The sequence below is a fragment of the Papio anubis genome, chromosome 5 (assembly GCF_008728515.1).
Source record: "Papio anubis isolate 15944 chromosome 5, Panubis1.0, whole genome shotgun sequence".
In the NCBI taxonomy this organism is placed as follows: domain Eukaryota; kingdom Metazoa; phylum Chordata; class Mammalia; order Primates; family Cercopithecidae; genus Papio; species Papio anubis.
In genome coordinates this window covers 31641596-31665295 of record NC_044980.1, presented here as the reverse complement: position 1 = coordinate 31665295, position 23700 = coordinate 31641596, and the positions used below count along the sequence as shown (strand labels likewise).

General features: G+C 37.5%; 1 protein-coding gene across 6 annotated transcripts in view; it reads left to right on the top strand.

Annotated features, from left to right (window-relative positions):
• ZFR (zinc finger RNA binding protein) overlaps positions 1-23700 on the top strand; it is an 88537-nt gene that overhangs the window by 22730 nt on the left and 42107 nt on the right. For 3 of the 6 annotated variants that reach the window (XR_002522471.2, XM_031666100.1, XM_021939261.2), the window contains 7 exons: positions 2451-2733; positions 4752-4896; positions 7037-7255; positions 14743-14990; positions 17675-17866; positions 18378-18669; positions 21790-21986. Coding sequence is in view for 4 of the 6 variants with exons in the window: in XM_031666100.1 (XP_031521960.1) it covers positions 2451-2733; positions 4752-4896; positions 7037-7255; positions 14743-14990; positions 17675-17866; positions 18378-18669; positions 21790-21986 (1576 nt within the window). In the remaining 2 variants the exon portion in view is untranslated. Of the gene's footprint in view, positions 1-931; positions 956-2450; positions 2734-4751; positions 4897-7036; positions 7256-14742; positions 14991-17674; positions 17867-18377; positions 18670-21789; positions 21987-23700 lie in introns of all 6 variants that reach the window. The other 3 variants (XR_002522470.2, XM_021939260.2, XM_021939263.2) reach the window with 2 other exon arrangements.

Sequence of the window (23700 nt, the reverse complement as noted above, 5' to 3'; positions counted from 1 at the left end):
CAGGCTGGTCTCAAACTCCTGACTTCAAGCAGTCCTCCTGCCTTGGTCTCCCAAAGTGCTGGGATTACAGGTGTCAGCTACCATGCTCAGCCTTTCTCATGCTTTTGGTAGAAGATAAGGTTCCAGTCCAGATAATGAGTAGGGATACAGAGCAGAGTTAGACAATGCCAGAGATGTGTAAATAGCAATTGCTAAATCCACTGGCATCTTTTTCATATGGTTCCTGGGACTGGTGACTGTATAATTTATTGTTCAAACTGAGACACATAGGAGAGTGAAAAGTACTAAAAGTAATAATTCCACCAGCAGTAGGCATTAACCAGAACATACAGTCATTCCTTCTTGAGTCTATGGACATTTAGGGTGAGGATCAGAGGCAGTATAAGAAATTGCCTGCCTGCCTAGTTGACTCAACATTCGCATCCTATTCCCACCTGCTTTTTGTCTAATAGGACATGTTTTGGGGACAGATACTAAATAAGGAGCAGTGGGATGAATAGAAAGTCTTTTATATAACCAAAATTACTCTTGAGTGGTATAGTCTGGATGTATTTAATCTTATCCTATTAGTAAATGTTAAATACACATTTCACAGACCTGTTGTATTTTAAAGTTTTTTTTTTTCAGTTCTAGGAATTTGAAAAAGTGTGACATGTTACTGTCATTTTCATACGGATATGGAGTTGTTCCTAGAAAATGTTATTCCCAAACAAGTTTTTCACTGTTTTAATGTAAACTTTTCTTTTCCTGTCATATTGGCATATATGTAGAAAGTGTTAGTTTTATATCAAAATATGGAAACCTCATCCAGATAGAAATTATACGAGTTTCTTTGGACTCTGTTCTAAGTTTTTTTGTTTTTTGTTTTTTGTTTTCTTTTTCATATTGGACTGAAATCTGCCACCCTGTAACTTCCAACTATTGGTTCTAGTTCTGTTCTCTGGAGCAGCATGGAGTAAGTGTCTTCTATTAGAAGGCATCTATCATCTTTTCTAGACTGAATTTCTCCAGGTGTCCTCCCCTTTTTATATGAAGTTAAAACCCATATTTCTGACCTTCACATTGATTCCCTTTGGAATCTTCTAATCTAATATAAACATCCTAGTTTATCAGTGTTTTCCATAATACAGTTAAAATATAGCCCCAAATTTTAATTCTATACTGTATTTCTATGGCACTATGCACACCAGTGCAGAATACCTTGCACTGTAGCCCGTTAATCAGAGACTGAGTTAATTAGTGTAGCTTCAACATTTTTTTTTCTTTTTCTTAGCTATTCTCAGTTGTCGGCTCATACTAAAATGTGGTCAGCTAAAACCTACCAGCTAAATAACTGTTGGGGCTGTCCTTTTTCTAGTAGGTGTTTCTGCCTTAGTAATATAGCTTTATCAAGTGGAATTGAGTGTATTATTCAGAAAACCTAGAACAAGAAATACACTTTTATATGTTAACATCTGTAGGCCTTTGGTTTTAGTGATACAGGCTTTCAATTTAAAAGTTAAAATAAACATATTGCTCTAAGAACTTTAGCTAGAAATTCATTTGATTGCTGTTTTGGAAAATGTTTTTGTCTTTGAGTTTTAAATGGTTTTAATTGCAAAGCATCTGACTTATGTCTTCTTTTACAAAGCATGCTGTTATATTTTTAGAAGTAACTTTGTATAATGAAATGCTCCCTGTAAGCTGGAACATGTATCTAAAATAATAGATATTCCATTGTAGGTTTTGTACCCTAGAACAGGACTTCTCAACCCTCAACACTATTGACATACTTTAAATAACTCTTTGTTATGCACGGCTGTCCTGTGCATTGTAGGATGTGTAACAGTATCCCTGGCCTCTGTCCACTAGATGCCAGTAGCTCACATATCACCACCACCTCTGCAGTTTGATCATCCAAAATATATGCAGATATGGCCATATGTCCCCTGGGGGAAAAATTCCCCCAATTGAATACCACTGTCCTGAAGCAACAGAAGTATTTTTTTAATCAGCTAGTCAGTAGTTTCTACCTTAAATTTCTTCTGTAATTGGGCTAGAATAGAATATTTTTCTTACAATTTCTTTGTAGAGATTTGTAAAACTACAACATAATAAAGAACTTTACATGTAACGAACACCGAAGTTCCTAATTTGGTCAGTTTTTTCTTTTCTTCCTATTACTGTTTTTTATTCTAGTTTTTAATTCCTATTAATGTGATACAATCTATGATGTGAAATGTGTGACTATATAATGTATTGAGATTAAAGAATGAAAATTACAGAGCAGTAATAAATATGATGTTGAATAGGAAGTTCATTGAGTTCAAATACTTGACCTTTTGTGGTCCAAGATTAAATTACTTAAAAATGTGCTTTTTATTTCAGTTGATAAATAGCTTTTAATTGAAGTTGATTAACTCCTGGATATTAAAATTGTATTATATTTATTCTTGTACTCCACAATGTAGCCAGCAGCCAGCTTCGGGTGTAGCCTATTCTCATCCAACTACAGTTGCTAGCTACACTGTCCATCAGGCTCCAGTAGCTGCTCACACAGTTACTGCCGCCTATGCACCAGCAGCCGCCACAGTTGCAGTTGCCAGGCCTGCTCCAGTAGCTGTTGCAGCTGCTGCAACAGCTGCTGCTTATGGAGGCTACCCCACTGCACACACAGCAACTGACTACGGTTATACTCAGAGACAACAAGAAGCACCACCACCACCACCCCCAGCTACTACACAAAACTACCAGGTAAGAAAACTACTAGTTTTGGTAGCCTTATCATGCGGATTTCTTTGTCCTCAGTGTATAATGTAATGCCCTAGCCATTGCTTCTCAAACTCGAGGCTTCCAAAATACACATGTACTGATAGAGAAAAGTAAATGAGTATTCCTTGGTAGTTGGGGACATACCAACCATTAAGATTCCTTGCTGACCTGGCGCGGTGGCTCACACCTGTAATCCCAGTACTTTGGGAGGCTGAGGCGGGCTGATCATCTGAGGTGAAGAGTTCAAGACCAGCGTGTCCAACATGGCAAAACCCCGTCTCTACTAAAAATACAAAAATCAGCCAGGTGCAGTGGTGCACACCTATAGTCCCAGCTGCTCGGGAGACCGCGGCACGAGAATCGCTTGAATCCAGGGGGCAGAGGATACAGTGAGCCAAGATCATGCCATTGTATTCCAGCCTGGGCGACAGAGCAAGACCCTGTCTCAAGAAAAAAATATATATATTCCTGGCAATGAGCTTTGTATTAATAATCCTTCTTCCCACCCCCCGTCTATTTGACTCTATTATTTATAGCTGTCTGTCAAAAACTTTTACATTAATTGCTAATTAAATATTTCATAGTTTACCCCACGTTTGTTTGTTTGTTACTGTTTTAACTGAAGACATAGAAAAGACTTCCCTTGTTTGTATTAGGGCATTATTCATCTGGAACACAGGTATGTCTCCTATTTTGAGAATATTTTGAGAACAGGACAAACATATTACATATTTTCTTCTTGAAACTTAGCAAAGGTGGAAGTTCTGTCCCCTTTACATTTATCCTGTAAAGATGTTCTTTTTTAATACACATTATAACAAAAATTGATCATGCTCTTATTCATCCAGTTGCCTCTTATTCAGTCTTACAGGAATTCTACATTCTCTTTATTATGTTTGAAAACAGTACTAGATTACTACTTGCTTTAATCTGTTTTTTTGCTTGTTTGCTTTCAGGATCTGTTTTTTAAACTTTGGTCTTTCTGAACTTTCCCTGGTTTTGCTATATTCTTTCTAAAGCATAGGAATTTATGCAGTAAAAAAAAAAATTGAAATGTAAATCAACAATATTAGTATTTGCTATTAATTTTAGGCAGGTTACTAAATGAAATTCCTTTTGAGGTGTGATTGTTTATGCTCAGAGACAGAATATAATAAATTTTGTTGTTTTTAATAGTGTCTGTGAAACCCAGTGTTTTCTGGTCCCTGCCTGCTTCTTCAGCCATTTCACCTACATACCTTTCTACCCCTCTTTACTTCATGAACTGCCAGAATTCACTCAGCTCACCTTGATCTTTCTTGAAAAAGAAATACTGAAAAGAAAGCTGGAGCAATTACAAAGCTTAGTAATGCAAGTGTTCTTTTGTAGTATTGTAGGATCCATCTTTAAGGCAAAACTGCCATACATTTTTTAATAAAATTAATTTTTTCTTAAGTATTATTTTGAAATGTTTTGGTGATTGTTCTGATTGTAAAAGTTAAACGTGCTGCTTGAAATGCTTTTGATATTATTTTTTTTTTTTTCTTTTTTTTGAGACAGAATCTTGCTCTGTTGCCCAGGCTGGAGTGCAGTGGCGTGATCTCAGCCCACTGCAAGCTCCATCTCCCGGGTTCCTGCCATTCTCCTACCTCAGCCTCCCAAGCAGCTGGGACTACAGGCGCCTGCCACCACGCCCTGCTAATTTTTTGTATTTTTAGTAGAGACGGGGTTTCACCGTGTTAGCCTGGATGGTCTTGATCTGCTGACCTTGTAATCTGCCTGCTTTGGCCTCCCAAAGTGCTGGGATTACAGGCTTGACCCACCACGCCCGGCCTTGATATTATTTTAATGAAGTACAAAATGAATCTTCTGTGTATTTAATTTGATTATTTTATGTTTAGGTCTGTCATGAAACTACGTATTTAGTGTTTTGTTTTCCTTTATTGCACTTTTATACAGTAAGTATATTTTTTCCTTCCTCTTGTCTCATAGCAAGATTTTCTTTCATTCCTTTTCTTTAGGATTCATACTCATATGTAAGGTCCACAGCTCCTGCTGTAGCTTATGATAGTAAGCAATACTACCAACAACCAACAGCAACTGCTGCTGCTGTAGCTGCCGCTGCCCAACCTCAGCCTTCTGTTGCTGAAACTTACTATCAGACAGGTGGGTTTTCTTAACTACATAGTTTCTTTGTAAACTATTGAAGTATATGACTTACTGTATTTTTTAATGAAGATAAGCTTTTGAGTGCATCTAAATTCGTATCACATCATCTTAAGAGGCAGGTTCTGGACATGTCCTACTAAATGCCTTAGAGTCACAATTCATAATCATGCCTTTCTCTCCTGGAAATGTACTCCATTTCTGGACTTTCAGCCCACAATTCCATTCCTGCTGAAATAAGGTGTACAAAAGAAGCTGTGATGATAACTTCTGAACACATTTTTATCTTTGCCAGAAATGCCCAGAATATATGATATTGCCAACAAACAGCCTTAGTAACCAGTAGAGACTCTTTAATGGGCCCATATTTTTAATTAATCTTCCTCTGATCTCTAATGACAGTTGGTTCTGTTATCAGCCACCAATCATGTTAAATACAGTATCTAGGAAGCGTTTTGTTTGCAAAGAAACCTGCGTATTTATAGACGTTAAAAGATGGATTTTTTTGAGAGAGAGAGATTTGATAATTTTTAAAACAAAGCTTTTGAAAAGTGGGCAATTCCTTCAATTTTTTTTTCCAAAGCTGTGAGGGTGTGGGTGGAGCCTTGGCTTGGAAGAGTAGAATTGGCTTCCAGTACTGGCTTTACTGCTAATGTGGGCAAGTGATTTTTTTCACCTCTCATATCTCTGTTATCTTATCTGTAAATGAAGTAGTTGACCCAAATTTCAGTAGGACCCCTTCTAGTTCTAAAATTTTATAAGTCCCTTAAAAGTGGTTTTAACATGTTTTGAATTATAGTGACTATCTGACTATTCCTGCGGTCTCTCTTTTTTTTTTTTTTTTTTTTTTTTTGAGGTGGAGTTTTACTCTTGTCGCCTAGGCTGGAGTGCAATGGTGCGATCTTGGTTCACCGCAACCTCGGCCTTCTGGGCTCACATAGTTCTCCTGCCTCAGCCTCCCGAGTAGCTGGGATTACAGGCCTGAGCCACCGTGCCCGGCCCTGTGGTCTCTTCTCTATTGATTTCTGTGTATAATAATCTATAGTAAACTTCCTGTTGAATTACCAAGCTTAAGTTGTGCTTGAGTGCTGAATTATCTAAGAGAAGATCTTGATTTAGTCTAACTCTGGTATTGACTCTGACTTTTGTAAGTTATTTAGCTCTTGGATATTAGTGTCATCTCTATAAAGTATTATCTTTTTGTGTTATGTGGATCAAATTTCATAAGCAGGTAAGTTCTGCTTGAGATAAAAATTCTACTTCGGAGGCTGAGGTGGGAGGATTGCTTGAGTCCGGGAGTTTGAAGTTGCAGTGAGCCATGATCACACCATCATAGTTCAGCCTGGGCAACAGAGTGGGACCCTGTCTCAAAAAAAAAAAAAAAAGTTCTAAGGTACCTTTACTTAACTGAACATAAAATGAGCTTAGCCCCTTGATTTTGGGCCTTTTTCATAAATAACATTTATGTCTAGTGATCATTTATAAGTGATTATTAATTTAGTGATAAGCCTTCTAAGACTCTTTCAGAATATACATTGTTTTGAGTATGTCAGGCAGCAAAGAAGTTCGACAGACATCAGTGGCAGCCATTTAGGAATAGCTGCATTCAAGTTACTGACATTTGAAAAATTATATAGTTCCTTATTAGATTGTAGTTCACTATGGAAAAATCAGTAAAAATGCAGTGAATGAACAAATTTCATATGATTAAACATTGAAGTTTTCACTGTGAATTGAAATATGTACATTGTAACTCATTCTATCCTGTTTCCAGTGTTAAACCTAACTGAAGTAGACTGACTAGCGCGCGCTTGCGTGCGCGCACACAGACACACACACACACCCCTTTTCAGAAAACCTTGTTTACTGGTAACACTGCTATTTCAGTTAGTTGTACATTTTGCCAAAATAATCATTTTGGAAATACATAGAAAGCATTTGGCAGAAGATAGTATATTAATTTATATATTCTGTTCATATTGGTAATAAGAGTTTTATACCTTTTGCTAAGGAGAAATTGCTGGCATAAAATTTATAGTTAATGATGGTTGTACCTATTCTTTCCAGCTTTTAAGGATACTGGTACAGTAAATATAGTGGCTTGCTCTTCTAATTTTCTGGTGTCTCTTTCCCACTTCAGCCCCTAAAGCAGGTTATAGCCAAGGTGCAACTCAGTATACTCAAGCCCAGCAAACTCGACAAGTGACAGCCATAAAACCAGCCACACCAAGTCCAGCTACTACTACTTTCTCCATCTATCCTGTATCCTCCACCGTACAGCCAGTAGCAGCTGCGGCTACTGTGGTGCCATCCTATACTCAGAGTGCTACTTACAGTACCACCGCAGTTACTTATTCTGGTAAGACTGATAAACTGTGTTTAAATGAGTAAACAAATTAGGAAGAGACTTAGTGGAAACTCTCTTGTCTATGAAATTACCTTACTCCCAATAATAGAAATTAAATTAATTCATAGACATAAATATAGGTACATAATGTGACTGTACTGTAAATTGTATGCTTTTTCTGGGGGTGGGGGTAAGAGAAGATCTTAGAATAATATAAATTGTTCTTGGGGAGTTTAAAGCTCATTATGAGTATGAGTCTTGGGCTTAGCATTGCAATTAAAGGAAGTAACACCCAGTGTTCTACAGGATTGTTTCCTGCTTTTCCAAATGAAATTGAAAACTCAAGATTAATACCCGGAGAATACCACAGACAAATTATTTGTTTATTTTGGCCCTCGAAGAGCTATTTCTTTATTATCAGAAATAATTCATCATGGAAATGTTGGGTAGCCCTTTCTAAACATCCATAAGATGGTGGTTATGTAACACACCTCTCTTGGAAGAACAGAGTAGCTTTATTTTTCTTCAATAATTATATATTTCTCCCAGAGAGGTACAATGGCTAAAACCTTATTGTGTCCACTGCTGTTGCCAATTTCTAGCTGAGGAAGTTTGCATTATCACAGTGATTAAGATCACACATTGCCTTTTTTGTAGACACTCAGCTTTTGTATTCCTCCCAGAAGATATGCTGTGAACGACTTTTTTATTTCTCAGGGATTTTTTGTCTCTTACTCTAGGGTGCTAGGGATACAATGATGAATTAGGCATGCATGGAGTGTTTGGGAACTGCAGTTCATTGTGGCTGGAATACAGGATATACATGGGGTAAATGTCAGTAGATGAGGTTAGAAGTGTCAGTATGTAAAGCCATGTGTGCTCTGTTATGGTGTGTGTCTTTATCTTGTGGGCAGAAAGCAGAGGCTATATTAAGAAATGGAGCGGTGTGAGCAGATTTGTAAGTTAACCAGACAACCACGTGGAAATGAATTGAATGAGGAGACGTTATCGTCTGAGAACTCTGGCTGGAGTGGTGAATGATGATGCTCATCATTCACCAGTATGAATGATGGTAGAAAGACATTTTATAATCTATTAAAGGCATAGTAGAGGAGATTCCTTATTTAGGAAAGAAATCTTTTGTTAAGATCTCAAGAAAATACTGAATTTATTATTCCTAGATCTGTCATTTAAGATTTCTCGGCCGGGCACGGTGGCTCACGCCTGTAATCCCAGCACTTTGGGAGGCTGAGATGGGTGGATCACGAGGTCAGGAGATCGAGACCATCCTGGCTAACACAGTGAAACCCCATCTCTACTAAAAAAAAAAAAAAAAATAGAAAAAATTAGCCGGATGTGGTGGCGGGCACCTGTAATCCCAGCTACTTGGGAAGCTGAGGCAGGAGAATGGCGTGAACCCAGGAGGCGGAGCTTGCAGTGAGCCAAGGCTGCGCCACTGCACTCCAGCCTAGGCAACAGAGCAAGACTGTGTCTCAAAAAAAAAAAAAGGATTTCTCAGATACGACTTATCTGTCTCTCCCTTTTTGGTTGACTAGTTATAATTGTAACTAGGATTATATTATTACAATGAAATCTGATTCGACACTTTTTTTTTTAAATGTCCACATTAGCTTCAACAAAATAGGAAGTTCCAGAGTAGCCTTTGCTATTCATTGTTTCTCTCTCACATGTGCTTCCTTTCCTTTCTTTTTTCTCTCTCTGGTTGCTTATACAGTATGAAGATAGTTTTTATTTACATAAGTAGTATATTATTATTTACAAATTAGAAACTATTTTTTTAGAAAGAGAAAAAATGTTAAACCACTAGATTTCTACTTCTAGACACTAATTGTCATTAACGTTTTAGTGCATATCTCTGTCTACTTTCCTTCCATGGAATATACATGTATAAATAACGGTTTATAAAAATGCATTTTTCTTACACGTGCTCTTCTGTAAACTGCTTTATTGTTACTGTGATTGCCTTTCGTGTCACTAAGTATAGATATATACCTTTAATGGTTTTTTCCCAACTTTTTATATCAGGTTTTTATTTTATTTATTTTTTTTTATTATTATTGTTTTTTTGAGGTAGAGTCTCACTCTGTCGCCTAGGCTGGAGTGCAGTGGCGTGCGCTCAGCTCACTGCAACCTCCGCCTCTCGGATTTAAGTGATTCTTCTGCCTCAGCCTCCCAAGTAGCTGGGACTATAGGCGTGCACCACCACGCCTGGCTAATTTTTGTATTTTTAGTAGAGACAGGGTTTCACCATGTTGGCCAGGCTGGTCTGGAACTCCTAACCTCAAGTGATCCACCCTTCTCAGCCTCACAAAGTGCTGGGATTACAGTACAGTCATGAGCCACCATGCCCGCCCCAGAAAATTTTAATTCTGCAGAAAAGTGGGAAAAAAAAGTTCCAATAACTACTTTTTATGCCATTCACCTAGGTTCACCAATTAATAATTTTTCAAATTTGCTTTATCTCTTCTTTCTCTTAAAGGCTATTTTCAAATGGCTCAGCAATATGTTTTATAAGCAATATGCTTTACAAGTTGTAGATGACATGGTACTTTGCCCTGAACTCTTCAGAAGGTATTTCTCAAGAATAAGGACATTCTTTTTATGTAGCCACAATGGCAACGTTATGAAAAGGAATTGAACGTGGATACTATACTGTTTAATACATAAATTTATCCAGTTGTCCAAAAATGTATTTTATGGCTGGGCTTTGTATGTATTTGGTGTATGTATGTTTGTGCTTGTGCTTTGTTTCGAAATTTAGAATCCAGTCAAGGATCATGGATTGTATTTGGTTGCCATTCTTTGTTAGCTTGCTTTAATGTAGAACAGTTCATTATTTTTATCTTCTCTCTCATGGTAGTGACATTTTTGAAGTGTTCAGGCCAGTTGTCTTGTAGAATGTCCCATATCTGGATTTATCTGATGATTTATGTTTAGATTCAGGTAACTTTTTAGACAAGAAAATTACTTGACCAGCCTTCCATTTCATCACATCAGAAGCATGTAATAAGTAATGTTCGTTTATTCCTTATTGATGCTGGCTTTACTGGTTAAAGCTGTGCCTATCAGATCTCTCCGTTACAGAGATACCTTTTTCCTTTGTAATGAACAAGTAATCTGTGGGCCTGTTGCTCAACTGTCTTTCACCCTGTGGTGGTAGATCCTTTGAAAACTGAACGAGTTTCTACAGTGGTAGTTGCAAAACCCTTTCACATTGATTCTTAGGCATTCTTCTCTAGAGTCCCCTCCTTCTACTTCTTTTGTTGTTGTTGCTATGAACTTGCTCATTTTTATTCAATGTACAGTCGTCCCTTATATCGATGGGAGATTGGTTCCAGAGCCCCGATTAATACCAAAATTTGTGGATGCTCAAGTCCCATATATAAAATGACATAATATTTATCTCTAACATACATCCTCTTAAATATGTTAAATTATCTCTAGATTACTCACAATACCTAATACCATGTAAGTGCTATATAAATGGTTGTTAAGCTGTACTGAGTTTAAGTAGCTGGGATTACAGGCATGTACCACCATACCTGGCTCATTTTTGTATTTTTAGTAAAGATAGGGTTTTGCCGTGGTGGCCAGACTGGTCTCAAACTCCTGACTTCAGGTGATCCACCTACCTCAGCCTCTCAAAAGTGCCGGGATTACAGGGATGAGCCACCGTACCAGCCTCCAAATATTTTCGGTTCATGGTTGATTGAATCCATGATCGCTGAACCGATGGATACAAAGAGCAACTATATTATAATCTGTTACTCTCATTTCTCTCTTTGAGGCTCACACAGTTTTAAAGTTGCCCAGTGGGATCCGCTCAAACCAGCTCCTGAGTCTTTTTGACATATTCTCATTCTTCTTTGAGCACATCTTTTCTTTTTGCCACTGAGGGTTATTACAGATACACTTTGAGCTTTCCCTGCCCTAGAGTCACAGTCAGCCATGTCACAAAGGAGCCATGACTTCTTGTAAATGCCAGGAGTATTTAGAAACGATTCTAATGGTCACAAAGTATTTTATTGTATGGATGTAATATATTTTAAAGTGTGTATTTGAGGACATTTAGTTGTGTATGAGACAGAAACTGGAAACAGCACTAGGTAGAATATCCTTACATGTAAAGATTTGTACATTTGCCCACTTGTTTCCCTAGGATAAATTTCTAGTTGTGGAACTGTTAAAGAGTATCTGCTTTTTAAAGACTATGTGATACACAGTCCAGAGTTGCCAAATCAGAGAAACCATTGTTAAGGCTTCTGAGTTCTATATCTGCAATTTTTGGCAGCTACAATTTTGGTCAGCTATTCTCTTTATCTTAATAAAATGAGTTCTGGAATATTGCTACCTACTAAATGATGACTTGTAGCATGATGAATTTACTACTGAAATGTTGTTTTTTGTTTGTTTGTTTGTTTCTGGTATCATACATTTAGAAGCTATATGCCAGCTATTCTAATATCATAGCTTACTAATGGATTTTTTTTTTTTTTTTTTTTTGAGACTAGGTCTCATTCCATCACCCAGGCTAGAGTGCAGTGGCACCATCCAGCTCACTGCAACCTCCACCTCAAGCAATCCTCCCACCTCAGCCTCCCAGATAGCTGGGACTGCAGACATGAGCCACCATGCCTGGTTAATTTTTTATTTTTGTATTTTTTGTAGAGATGGAGTTTTGGCATGTTGTACAGGCTGGTCTTGAACTCCTGAGCTCAAACAGTCTGCCCACCTCAGCCTCTTAAAGTGTTGGGATTACAGGTGTGAGCCACCACACCTGGCCTTGATAAACATTTTTAATGAAAGTACTTTTTTTGTTTTTTTGGAGACAGTGTCTTGCTCTGTCACCCAGGCTTGGAGTAGAGTGGCACAATCGCAGCTCACTGCAACCTCCACCTCCTGCACTCAAATGATCCATCCTGCCTCAGTGCACGCCACCACACCGGGCTAATTTTTTGTATTTTTAGTTGAGATGGGGTTTCACCACACTGCCTAGACTGGTCTTGAACTCCTGGGCTCAAGTGATCCACAAACCTGGCCTAGTAAAAGTACTTTTTAAATGACACTGTTTTAGTTTTCAAAAATTGTGCTTTTACTTAATTTATAGACACAGATTTCTTTTTTTTTTTCTTCTTTGAGACAGGGTCTCATTCTGTCACCCAGGCTGGAGTGCAGTGGCACTATCATGGTTTACCGCAGCCTCAACCTCCTACCTCAGCCACCTGAGTAGCTGAGACTACAGACGCACAACCGCGCTTGGCTAATTTTTGTATTTCTTTGTGGAGACGGGGTTTCGCCATGTTGCCCAGGCCAGACACAGCCTTATATTTGTTTTCCTACAATGCTTTTTACAGGAAACGTACATTTGTTTGCCAGTAGTTATAGGAGAATTTAAGATGCCCTTTAACAGAGTTCCAGAATCTTTAGCCCACCTTTCAGTGCATGCTTTGATTTATTTTTACAGCCAAGTAGTAAGTTACAATTAAACTTGACTTTTATTAGTTTTAAACTACCTATGTGCAAGTAGAGATTATTTTATGAATATTAAGCTTGGTGATTTTTATGGTTAAGTTAGCTCAGTGTTTAAAGGATCCTCCAATGTCTAAACCCGACTTTTCTCATATTTAAGGATAGTGATACTTGCCTTATAGATCTGTTCTAAAAACTACATTGTGTCTGGCACACTGCTTCCTGTATTGTGAACTCTTGATTTAAAAAAAAAAAAAAAAAAAAACTAGAAGACCTATTCTTTCAGCACTGTTGGCCTCTATTGTCCTTATTCTGCTTCATGTTTTCTTAATACATAATTCATAAAGTTACATTTCTGTGGCATTTGTGTAGTTTCTATATAGAAGAACTGAAGTCATTTGGAAAATGTCTGTTATAAAGATTTTATGTAAAAATCATGATCCTACTTGGTAATAAACCTAAAAACATCTTTATTATTTGTAATAGGACCATTTTGTGGTATTTCTCTATAGTAAAATTTAAACTATACATGTTTTTGCCTGTAAGCTTGAAAACATTTGGCTGTGAGCTTATGTTCTTTTATCACATTCGTAAGTAACAGAGGACATTTGTAGGACTGCCCAGTAGAGTTTATTGGTTTATAGAAATTTTCCTTTAAGCAATTATGTCAATTGCTTTCTCAGTTTTATCTGATCATGTATATGCTTTATCATTGATAGCTACCTGTTTCTATTTTCATTTCAGATGTTTTCTTGTCTATTATCACACTTTCTGTCTTAAAACTTTATATACTGCAATTCTGGTTTTCCATGCATTTTAGCTCCTACCATTCCAATTTATTTTTCCTTCCCTATGTGTATAGACATACCGGAGTTAGGGAGTCCTAAGTCTTTCAGTATTGCAGTCTGCATTTGAGAGACCAAAAAGTTTAGTTCTCTGTAAGCAGTTCTTCTGTGCTATTCTGTCAACTAGGGATCTCTCTCAAGCTTTATATCACTCTTTGCCCATCCATTACCACTTAAAGGAATAAGGAAACTTAACTGAAATATGGTGAATAGGCAGTCTACCAAATTTCCAGAGATCTTAGTTTAGAAATGGTCAGTTTACCAGTTTTCAGGATAGGCTTATAATGTAAAATCCACAGCTTTCAAATTTAAAATGTTCACAGATTTAAAAATCTGTAAATCACTGAACATAAACAACATGTATGCATTATATAAATAGCTTGCATAATGTACTTATTCAGTAGAGTCTCTGAACAATGGAAATAGGTAGAATTCATACATTTAGCCAGAAAACACAGTGCTTTTTCATCTTTTGGAAGATGAGAACCATTGTGTTGGTCCCTAATTCCTAAATCTCTTAACAGTTGTTCTATATTTTCATCTGAACTTCAGTTCCACATCACAAACTTCTGCTAAACTTTATTTACCTTGCCTCCCCAGACTAGCGTCTGTCAGCTTCTTGGTTCTAGCAGTTGCACAACCCATCAGTTGATCTCTGGGGCTCCAGATTTTAGTGTCATATTTGTATGTTTTCCTCTTCTTTTATCGCGTTTGTCCTCTTAGCTACCAAGCATGTCGAATCTTACTTTGATGAGTTTTTGTTTTTCCTATCTAGTATCCTACTTCAGATTCTTCCTCAAATCCAACACTTCCTAAATTTTGTTCACAGGATTTTATTCGGGGACATATTACCAGATTCTGTAAACAGACAAGTTTGTGAAACACACTATAACATCTCTCCAATTAAACTATAAGCTTCTTCAAGGCAGGGACCAAATTTGACACTGTCTTTATACCTCTATAACACCTGGCATGTGTTGAGTAAATACTAGTTGATTACTTTCTTAGAAGGAAAATAAGCTTTTTTGTGGTTCTGTGAGATATACGTTTGTTAATATGCACACGTAAATCTATCTTTATTGGCAGGATTAATTTAAATTTGTACATTTTAACTTGTCCTCCTATAAGTATGTAACATAATTTTTGTTTGATTTCATTTGTAAGGTACATCTTATTCAGGTTATGAAGCAGCAGTGTATTCAGCTGCATCCTCCTACTATCAACAGCAGCAGCAGCAACAGAAGCAGGCAGCAGCAGCAGCTGCTGCTGCTGCTGCAACAGCTGCCTGGACAGGGACCACCTTTACTAAAAAAGCACCATTCCAAAATAAACAACTGAAACCAAAACAGCCTCCCAAACCACCACAGATTCACTACTGTGATGTTTGTAAGATCAGCTGTGCTGGACCACAGGTATTTATGTTGTATGTTTTACCTTGAGTCTTCAGGTGTTATTAAGTGTAGTTGGTATTTTAACTCCTGAGCCTACAAAGAGGTTTACATTTTTTCCTGTTAGCTTTTAGCCAATGCATCTTTTAAAAGTTACTTGTATTGTGGCATGAGAATTTTCAGGAAAAAAAAAAAACTGTAAAGATGATTGTGAATGTAAATGATAAATAGGCAAATTGAGCTTTTTTTCCGGAAGGAGACTTTGCTCTTTAAAATTTAAATTTAGTTTAAAAGTTTTGTAGTCAGATTGCGACTTGGGTAAGATTGAATTTTTATTTCATTTCATTTTTAGCATCTATAACTTACTTGCCAGAGCTTTTATTCAAAATTCTTCAACTTAATATAACGGGTTACTGATAATCTATAATTTTCAGTATTGCATTTCTAATGAGACTGACTTTGATACATACTTTATGGCATGTTACTTTTTTCTGTAATCTCTTTCATAAGGAGAGTAGGAACTTCGGGAACAAGGAAGGTGTAAGGAAGCGTGTTTTTCAAAAATACCAACTAATGAGGCATGTAAATGTAAAACCCTTATTCCTTTTTCGGTATTGTATTGTTTCTGGTTGCTAAACGTTAAAATGGATGATTATGACATGATTCTATTTATTAAGATTAATGGATTCAACTCCCAGCCTTATTATTATGCTTAAGAGTGTTATTTTTATATTAAAATTTGGTAAACAGCTTGGCAGATAAAAGGCATGTTATTTGGAAACAACTAATTTTGACTCTCTACTAGTTTCTCCCAAGTTATATCCTTCTCTCATTTGCCCTACCTATGTAACATGTTTTTAACTTTACTGGATTAATTTTTTCTACTTCTGAATTTTGGGGAGTATTTTCAGTTACTAACATTCCCTGTGTTATACCAAATTACAGAACATTTTAATATATGTGGCTAGATATATAAAACCCTCTTTTCCCCTGTTTTGAGTATGGCAGGAAATAGTTTTGTTGTGGATTACATGGTTGGCAGGAGGTGATGGGAGGCAGGTGTGGCACAGGTGGGAAATGTTTGCAGGGACCTGTAAACATAAAAGGGAACAAGAATGGTGGGCGATCTTAGTATTTAAGGAGCATTTCCTACTCTGTGTTGACTGTTCAGAGGGGTTAGTGTCATGAGTGCCAGACTTGGACATAAGAAATTTATTACTTGGCTTATATGAAAGTATACAACGTGACACTTGGGTGATAGGTTAACAGCAGCAGGTGGAATGAGTGTGTATGAGGCTGGCTGGTTTTGCTGTGCTGGGTGGTTACAAAAAGAACAGGCCACAGGTATTTCTGCAAGTCATCAGTGCCTTAAGGGGGTGGTTAATGAACCTTAGCGAAAAATGTCATTGAGATTGAATTAGAGTTCTAGATGTATACATAAGAAGGAAAAGAATAAGTTGATTCAGCTTTTGGGGGCCAAGATTGCCGTCCTGGCTCTGCCACTAAGTTTGTAACCTTGGGCAATTTAGAGACCTGAACTTCTTTGGGCTTTTATTTCCTCGCTTTTCTGTAACAAGGACTTGCCTAAATAATTGAGGCTTAGACTGCTTGGTGGAGCTATTTCAGGCCACCGCAGATAATGAAAGGAAAGTCCCATCCAGCTCTGAAATTGTATGATGAACATATAATTTTATGCTAATTATTTGTCAGTTTACAACTGTCTTTTAAGAGGCAGTTTTAAAAAAGAGAGTTTGAGACCAGCCTGGGCAACATGGCAAAATCCCATCTTTACCAAAAATATGAAAAATGAGCTAGGCATGGTGGCAGGCACCTGTGGTCCCAGCTACTCAGGAGTCTAAGGTGGGAGGATCACATGAGCCTGGGAGGCAGAGATTGCAGTGACCCAAGATTGTGCCACTGCACTTAAGCCTGTGTAACAGTGAGACACATCTCAAAAATAAATAAATAAATAAATGTATGAGAGAGGAACCATTTGGTCCTACTCACGAAATTGTCTAGTTGTTCTTACTAATTTCCTCTCGTTTTAATTAACTGCCTTCCTCAATCATCTGCATTCACAATGATTTTTAATATATAATTTCACTATTTTGTTGGCTAATATTACTATAATACTATTTTTGCTTGCAAGTGTGTACAATATTGGCCCTTATGTATTTTAAGTAAGCTTTCTTTTAGGGGTCATGGATTCTAATACAGATTCTATGTCAAAACGTATTCTGAATTAGAAAAGTCAGTTTTATAAACATAGCTGTTTGTAAAGAATCTTGTTACCATACAGTAACTTTTCCTTTCTTCTGATGATACAGGCACATCTCCCCCGCCTCATCTTAACCCTGTGACTAAATATAATTTCTTTATGAAATGATCACCGTCTCTTATCATTCTCTGTCCAACATTTATATAAGCAACAAAAGATAAATTTTTAAAACTGAAAACCGTTGCCTTATATTATGGCTATGTATGAAGGTACTTTGTAACTCAGTGTTAGATAATATTCTTGATAAACAAGATACAGAGAACCATAAATATGTCACATATATAAGGAATGCCACATGCCCTTTTTCAATTTAAATTTGTTTTGGTCTCATTTTTAAACGAGTATTAGAGATTTCTTGAGAATTGAATAATCTTAAATTATGTATAAAGAAAATTAGTGAAGCAAAATGTTTGCTTTTTATTTGAAACAGACTTATAAAGAACATTTAGAAGGACAGAAACATAAAAAAAAAGAAGCTGCATTGAAAGCCTCACAAAATACCAGCAGCAGCAACAATTCTACTCGTGGGACTCAAAATCAGCTACGTTGTGAGCTCTGCGATGTGTCTTGTACAGGAGCAGATGCATATGCTGCCCACATTCGTGGTGCTAAGCATCAGAAAGTAGGTGTTTTTTTCCCACACACCCTTATGTCTTGATTCTGTTATCTTTTACTTTTTCAAAGGGAGTTAGATAAAGGTAACTTCAAATTTTGAAAACTTTTAAGTGCATTATAAGCCTTGCTTATGTGCTAATAATACCTAAAGGTGACATCAAATAATCATTGCTAAAAGAGGGAAAGACTGGAGACCTTTCTTTAAATTGAACTAAACCATTTGTTTCACTAACTGGGAATTGTCATGTGATTATTTTTAATGTAGCCAAGTCTGTTCATCTTTCTCTGCCTCCGTTTCCTCACCTAATAGTAGATGAAATACGTATCCATATTTGCTTCACAGAGATTACCTTGAAAGTAATGAGTTTTGTATATGTGTGTATATACAAAAACATATAGCAGAAAAAATACAACAAAGAAAAGCATGGTTTAGATTTTCATTTTATAATGTTCCAGGCAGACTTTTCAAAATCTACTATTTGAGTTTCCTGACAAATAAGTGTGCTTTTGTTTTATAGGTGGTTAAGTTACACACAAAACTTGGTAAACCCATTCCGTCAACAGAACCAAACGTTGTTAGCCAAGCTGCTTCTTCAACAGCTGTATCTGCTTCAAAGCCGACTGCCTCTCCTTCAAGCATTGCAGCAAACAATTGTACTGTGAATACATCATCAATTGCAACATCTTCAATGAAGGGTCTTACGACTACAGGAAACTCGTCTCTTAATAGCACATCTAACACTAAAGTATCAGCAGTGCCTACGAATATGGCTGCCAAGAAAACATCTACCCCCAAAATAAATTTTGTTGGCAAGTACTGATATTCTCTGTCCCTGCTGACTCTGTCAAAGTGGTGTTTCTCTATTGCAGCACTAACGCTTCTGCCTGTGTTCTTGGACCTGTCTCCTCCCTTCTCTCTAGGACCTTGTTTCTTCATATATCTGCCTCGTGTGTGTGTATTTTTAATATTTAGTCTATCGTCTACTGGTTTCTTCCCTTCAGTCATACAGATACATCTGTGTCTTAATCTAGTCATTTAAAAAAAAAAGATCTGCACACACAAAGACCCTTTCCCATTTCTGTAATCTTAAGGTAACCTGATTGGTTTTTTTGTTTGTTTGTTTGTTTAATTTTTGAGACGGAGCCCCCACTCTGTCACCAAGGCTGGAGTGCAGTAGCATGATCTTGGCTCACTGCAGCCTCAATCTCCAGGGCTCAAGTGATCCGCCCACCTCAGCCTCCTAAGTAGCTGTGACTATAGGCGTGCACCACCACACACAGCCAATTTTTTTTTTTTTGGTAGAGATGAGGTTTCACTATGTAGCCCAGACTGATCTCGAATTCTCCTGAGCTCAAGTGAGCTGCCCGCCTCAACTTCCAAAGTGCTTGGGTTATAAGCATGTACCACAACCCATGGCCCTGATTTTTTGTCTGCTTCTGTACTTCCTGCCCAATCCTCAGTCTGCTGTAGTGTTTCTACTCTACCTTTTTCTGAAGGTGCTTTCAGTAGTCACCAAAAACCTAATTGCCAATCCAGTGGCCAGTTCTCAGTTTCATCCTAGTGTCTCTCCTAATACTTGACACAGTTGACTGCTGTACCTTTAGGCTTAAGATACATCTCTGTCTCTCAATTATATGTCCACCCACCCCTTTCTCAGTTTTTGTTATTGGTTCTCCTGCCTATGTGTTCATTAAATGGTAGTGTTACTAAGATTATAACCCTGGCCCGCGTCTCACTGTTCGCCAGTCTTAATGGGTGATCTCATTCATTCCCATGTGGGCAGTGACTTTTAAATCTTTCCGGTGAATTCAAAACCCCCACCTGAGTTGGACAGCCACATTTTAAATATTCCCTGGTCATCTTCTATATGGCTGTGTAGATGCCTCCCGGTGTGTCTCATTCTAACCCATTAATTCATGAGAAGAGTACCATGAAATAATGTCATAAAATTGTCGATTTCTCAAGTGGAAAATTCACTAACATTATTTCTTCGTATTTATTGCCTCCTCCAGCTGTTTACCTAGTCGTCTTGTTTCTATCTCTATAGTATTTCTACAAAACCTGTCTTTTTCATTGCCATTACCTTGTTTTTTAGGCCTTAAAAGTCTCCTTGGAGCTTTATTTCTTACTGTACCCAATCTCAACATACTCTCCACACTCTTGTTATTTTATTAAAATACGTGTCTATTGTGTTAGTCTTCAGCTCAGCAGCCTTCCACTGTGATAGGATAAAATCTGTAGTCCTTATTTGTCATATAAGGCCCATCATTACCTGACCCGTGCCTACCTTTCCAGCCTCATAACTCATCCCTTCTACCTATGTAGTAATTCATATTGAATTACTGGCTCTTCCTTGAGTTTAGCATAGCCTTTTTCACACCATGTTTCTGTGCTTTTATGTACATGCTATTTTTTTCTTTTTAAACATCGTTCTTTTCTTTCTGACCAGTTCATATTCATTCTTCTTTCAAATCCCAGTTCAAATATCACACCCTTTGTGAAACCTTTCCTTACTGGATCATGTAAAAGGGCGGTGGCTCCTTTCTTCTAAATTTCCACAGTATTCAGTCCATAGTTATTGTAGTGCTTATCACATTGTATTATCGTTATTTGTATCGTCCCGTAAATTGGGCACTTGAAAGGCAGCTACATTGTCTTCTCTTTGCTGTATTACCAGAACTTAGTGCAGTATCGCAGATCTCGGCTCACTAGCATAGCTCCGCCTCCCGGGTTCACGCCATTCTCCTGCCTCAGCCTCCCGAGTAGCTGGGACTACAGGCGCCCACAACCGCGCCCGGCTAATTTTTTGTATTTTTAGTAGAGACGGGGTTTCACCGTGGTCTCGATCTCCTGACCTTGTGATCCGCCTGCCTCGGCCTCCCAAGAATATTTTTGAAAGAAAAGTTTAAAAGTAGGAGATTCACAATTAACATGGTATTCTCTTAGACAGTTACTTGAAGTGTTAAGTTTAATTGATGATAAAAATGAAAACTATCATTTATAGTCACTTCTGCATCAGTTTCTGAGGTTCTTCATACTTTCAGTTTAGAACAATAATAGAAAATCTTTTGTAAATAACTCTTAGTGTAAATTCATGTCTCATTTCAGTAGACAATAAGTTAGAGGAAATAAACAATGATAAAACCTAAATTGGTTCTATTTCCTTCCCTAGTGGGAAACTTTATTTGGACTAAGTTTGCAAAGAGATCTAATCATTGAACTTACCTTTTTTAAATTTTTCTAAATTGTAGGGCATGACCTAGACATTACCCCCGACTTTTTTTGGAGACAGGGTCTGTCCAGGTCTGGAGTGCAGTAATGCGATCTCAGCTCACTGCAACCTCTGCCTCTTAGGCTCAAGCAGTCCTCCCACCTCAGCCCCACAAGTAGCTAGGACTACAGGCATGCACCATTGCATCCAGCTAATTTTTGTAGTGACCAGGTTTTCCATGTTGCCCAGGCTGGTCTCAAACTTCTGGGCTCAAACTCCTGGGCTCAAGTGATCCTCCTACCTCTGCTTCCCACAGTGCTGGGTTCATAGGGCATAAGTCACCACACCCAACTGGAAGTTAGCACTTTTTAAAGGAATAAATACTACTCATTTCAGTCACTTGCCAAGGAACTCGGGCTACAAACATGAATTAGGCTTAGTCCTTACCATTTCAGGTACTTGCTATTCATTTTGAGGGGGGATGAGGAAGGTGTTGGGTGTTCCAAGATGGAAAAGAGAAAAATTCAGAAATGTATTCCACTAATAGGGTAAAAAAAGCCAAGTAGTTTATGTAGTTCTTCAAAATTCTCATCTGTTGTATGTCAGATAGGAGTTTTGACTATTAGCAGAAAAGAACTTTATCTGAAGTTTTCGTCTTATCAGGTATATATGTTTATACGAAATTAAAATTTGTTATAACTTTTTGATGCTTTTCTAGGTGGTAATAAGCTGCAGTCAACAGGAAATAAAACAGAAGACATAAAAGGAACTGAATGTGTTAAAAGTACTCCTGTCACTTCTGCTGTGCAGATTCCTGAAGTAAAGCAAGACACAGTGTCAGAACCAGTCACACCTGCATCTCTTGCTGCCTTACAGAGTGATGTGCAGCCAGTGGGCCATGATTATGTGGAGGAGGTAATTGATTTGAGAATACCATTGCTGTGAAATTGGATAAAGGGAAGAAGTGCGTTACAAGTGTGTTTTACACGTAAAAGTGAATATACTTTATTTTAGATTTAGCTTACTTAATGAAAGGATATTAAAGGAATCTTTGTTACAAGAAAGCATGTCCTTTAAGCCTGGCTAAGTGACATCACAATGATTTTTTTTGCTAACTTTTGTATTATTTTCCCTGTATATTGTCACTGTGGTGTGTAAAGTAACTTTCTATTTACCAGCAAGCATTCTTGTAATACATCCTTCAACTATCATAAAAGTTTAAAAGTTCTGAGAAGCAAAATTGTTGATGAAGAGAACCAATACATTTATTTTTGAATAGTCAGTTTTGTGATAAAATTAAGTTTGCTGATTTAACAGAATATATTCATTTGGTTTCACAAGTGGAGTAGAAGACTATTGCTGTTTTACAGGTAAAGTAAACTCAGTAAAATAAAGGAGTGAAGGGATATCAGAGCAGACTGGATAAATACCTGCTGTTAGCAGAAAGACATACAGTGGCATATGACTACTATTTACTTTGACTTTAGAGCATATATATCTTTCGAGCTTCAGTGTCGATATCTATAAAATTGGAATATTCCTTAACAAAGTTGTGAAGAGTAGATGCCATGGTATCTGGCATCTAGGAGGGGTTTTGTTTTTGTTTTTGTTTTTTGTTTGTTTGTTTTGAGACTTGTCGCTCAGGCTGGAGTGCAGTGACACAGTCATGGCTCACTGCACTTCTACCTCCTGGGTTCAAGCAACTCTCCTGCCTCAGCCTCCCAAGTAGCTGGGATTACAGGTGCATGCCACCACCCCCAGCTGATTTTTGTGTTTTTTTTTTAGTTGGTGGGGTTTCACTATGTTGGCCAGGCTGGTCTTGAACTCTGACCTCATGATCCACCCTCTCCAGCCTCCCAAAGTGCTGTGATTACAGGTGTGAGCCGCTGCACCTGGCCTAGTAGGTTTTAAATAAATATTTGTTCCTGCATCCTTTTTCCTATCAAGAAAAATTACATATTGATGGCCAGGCACTGTGGCTCACACCTGTAATTGTTGCACTTTGGGAGGCCAAGGTGGGTGGATCACTTGAGGCCAGGAGTTCAAGGCCAGTGGTTGTGCACCCCTGTAATCCTAACTACTCAGGAGGCTGAGGCACAAGAATCACTTGAACCTGGGAGATGGAGGTTGCAGTGAGCCGAGATCACACAACTGTACTCCAACCTGGGCGACAGTGTGAGACTCTGTATCACAAAAAAGAAAAGAAAACAAGAAAAAGAAAAATTGTATATTGAATTCTTTGTTTACAAGGTGGACAGCTGGGTTATGGAATTTATAAGTAGTTCAGAAATAATTCTGACTTTTAAGTTTCATCTCTTACAGGAGTAAGATTTGGTTATCTCAAAAAAGCTCTCAACCAAAACACCTTAATTTTTTATGATACTGTTTAATCCTAAACTTCAGAGAATTACACTCAGAACATTTCTTAAAGCTTGCACAATTTGAACTTAATATTCATAATAGAGTTCATAGTAAGACTCAAGTTTACTTGTCCTCCTATAACTGTTCAGTTAGAAAAAAATTCATCTTAATTTTCCATAAAGTTACATACTATAAAACCTTGGGCTTTGAGAAATTTTGTATACCAAAATAATGCTATTAATCATCTTTATCTTCATTTTCAAGAACA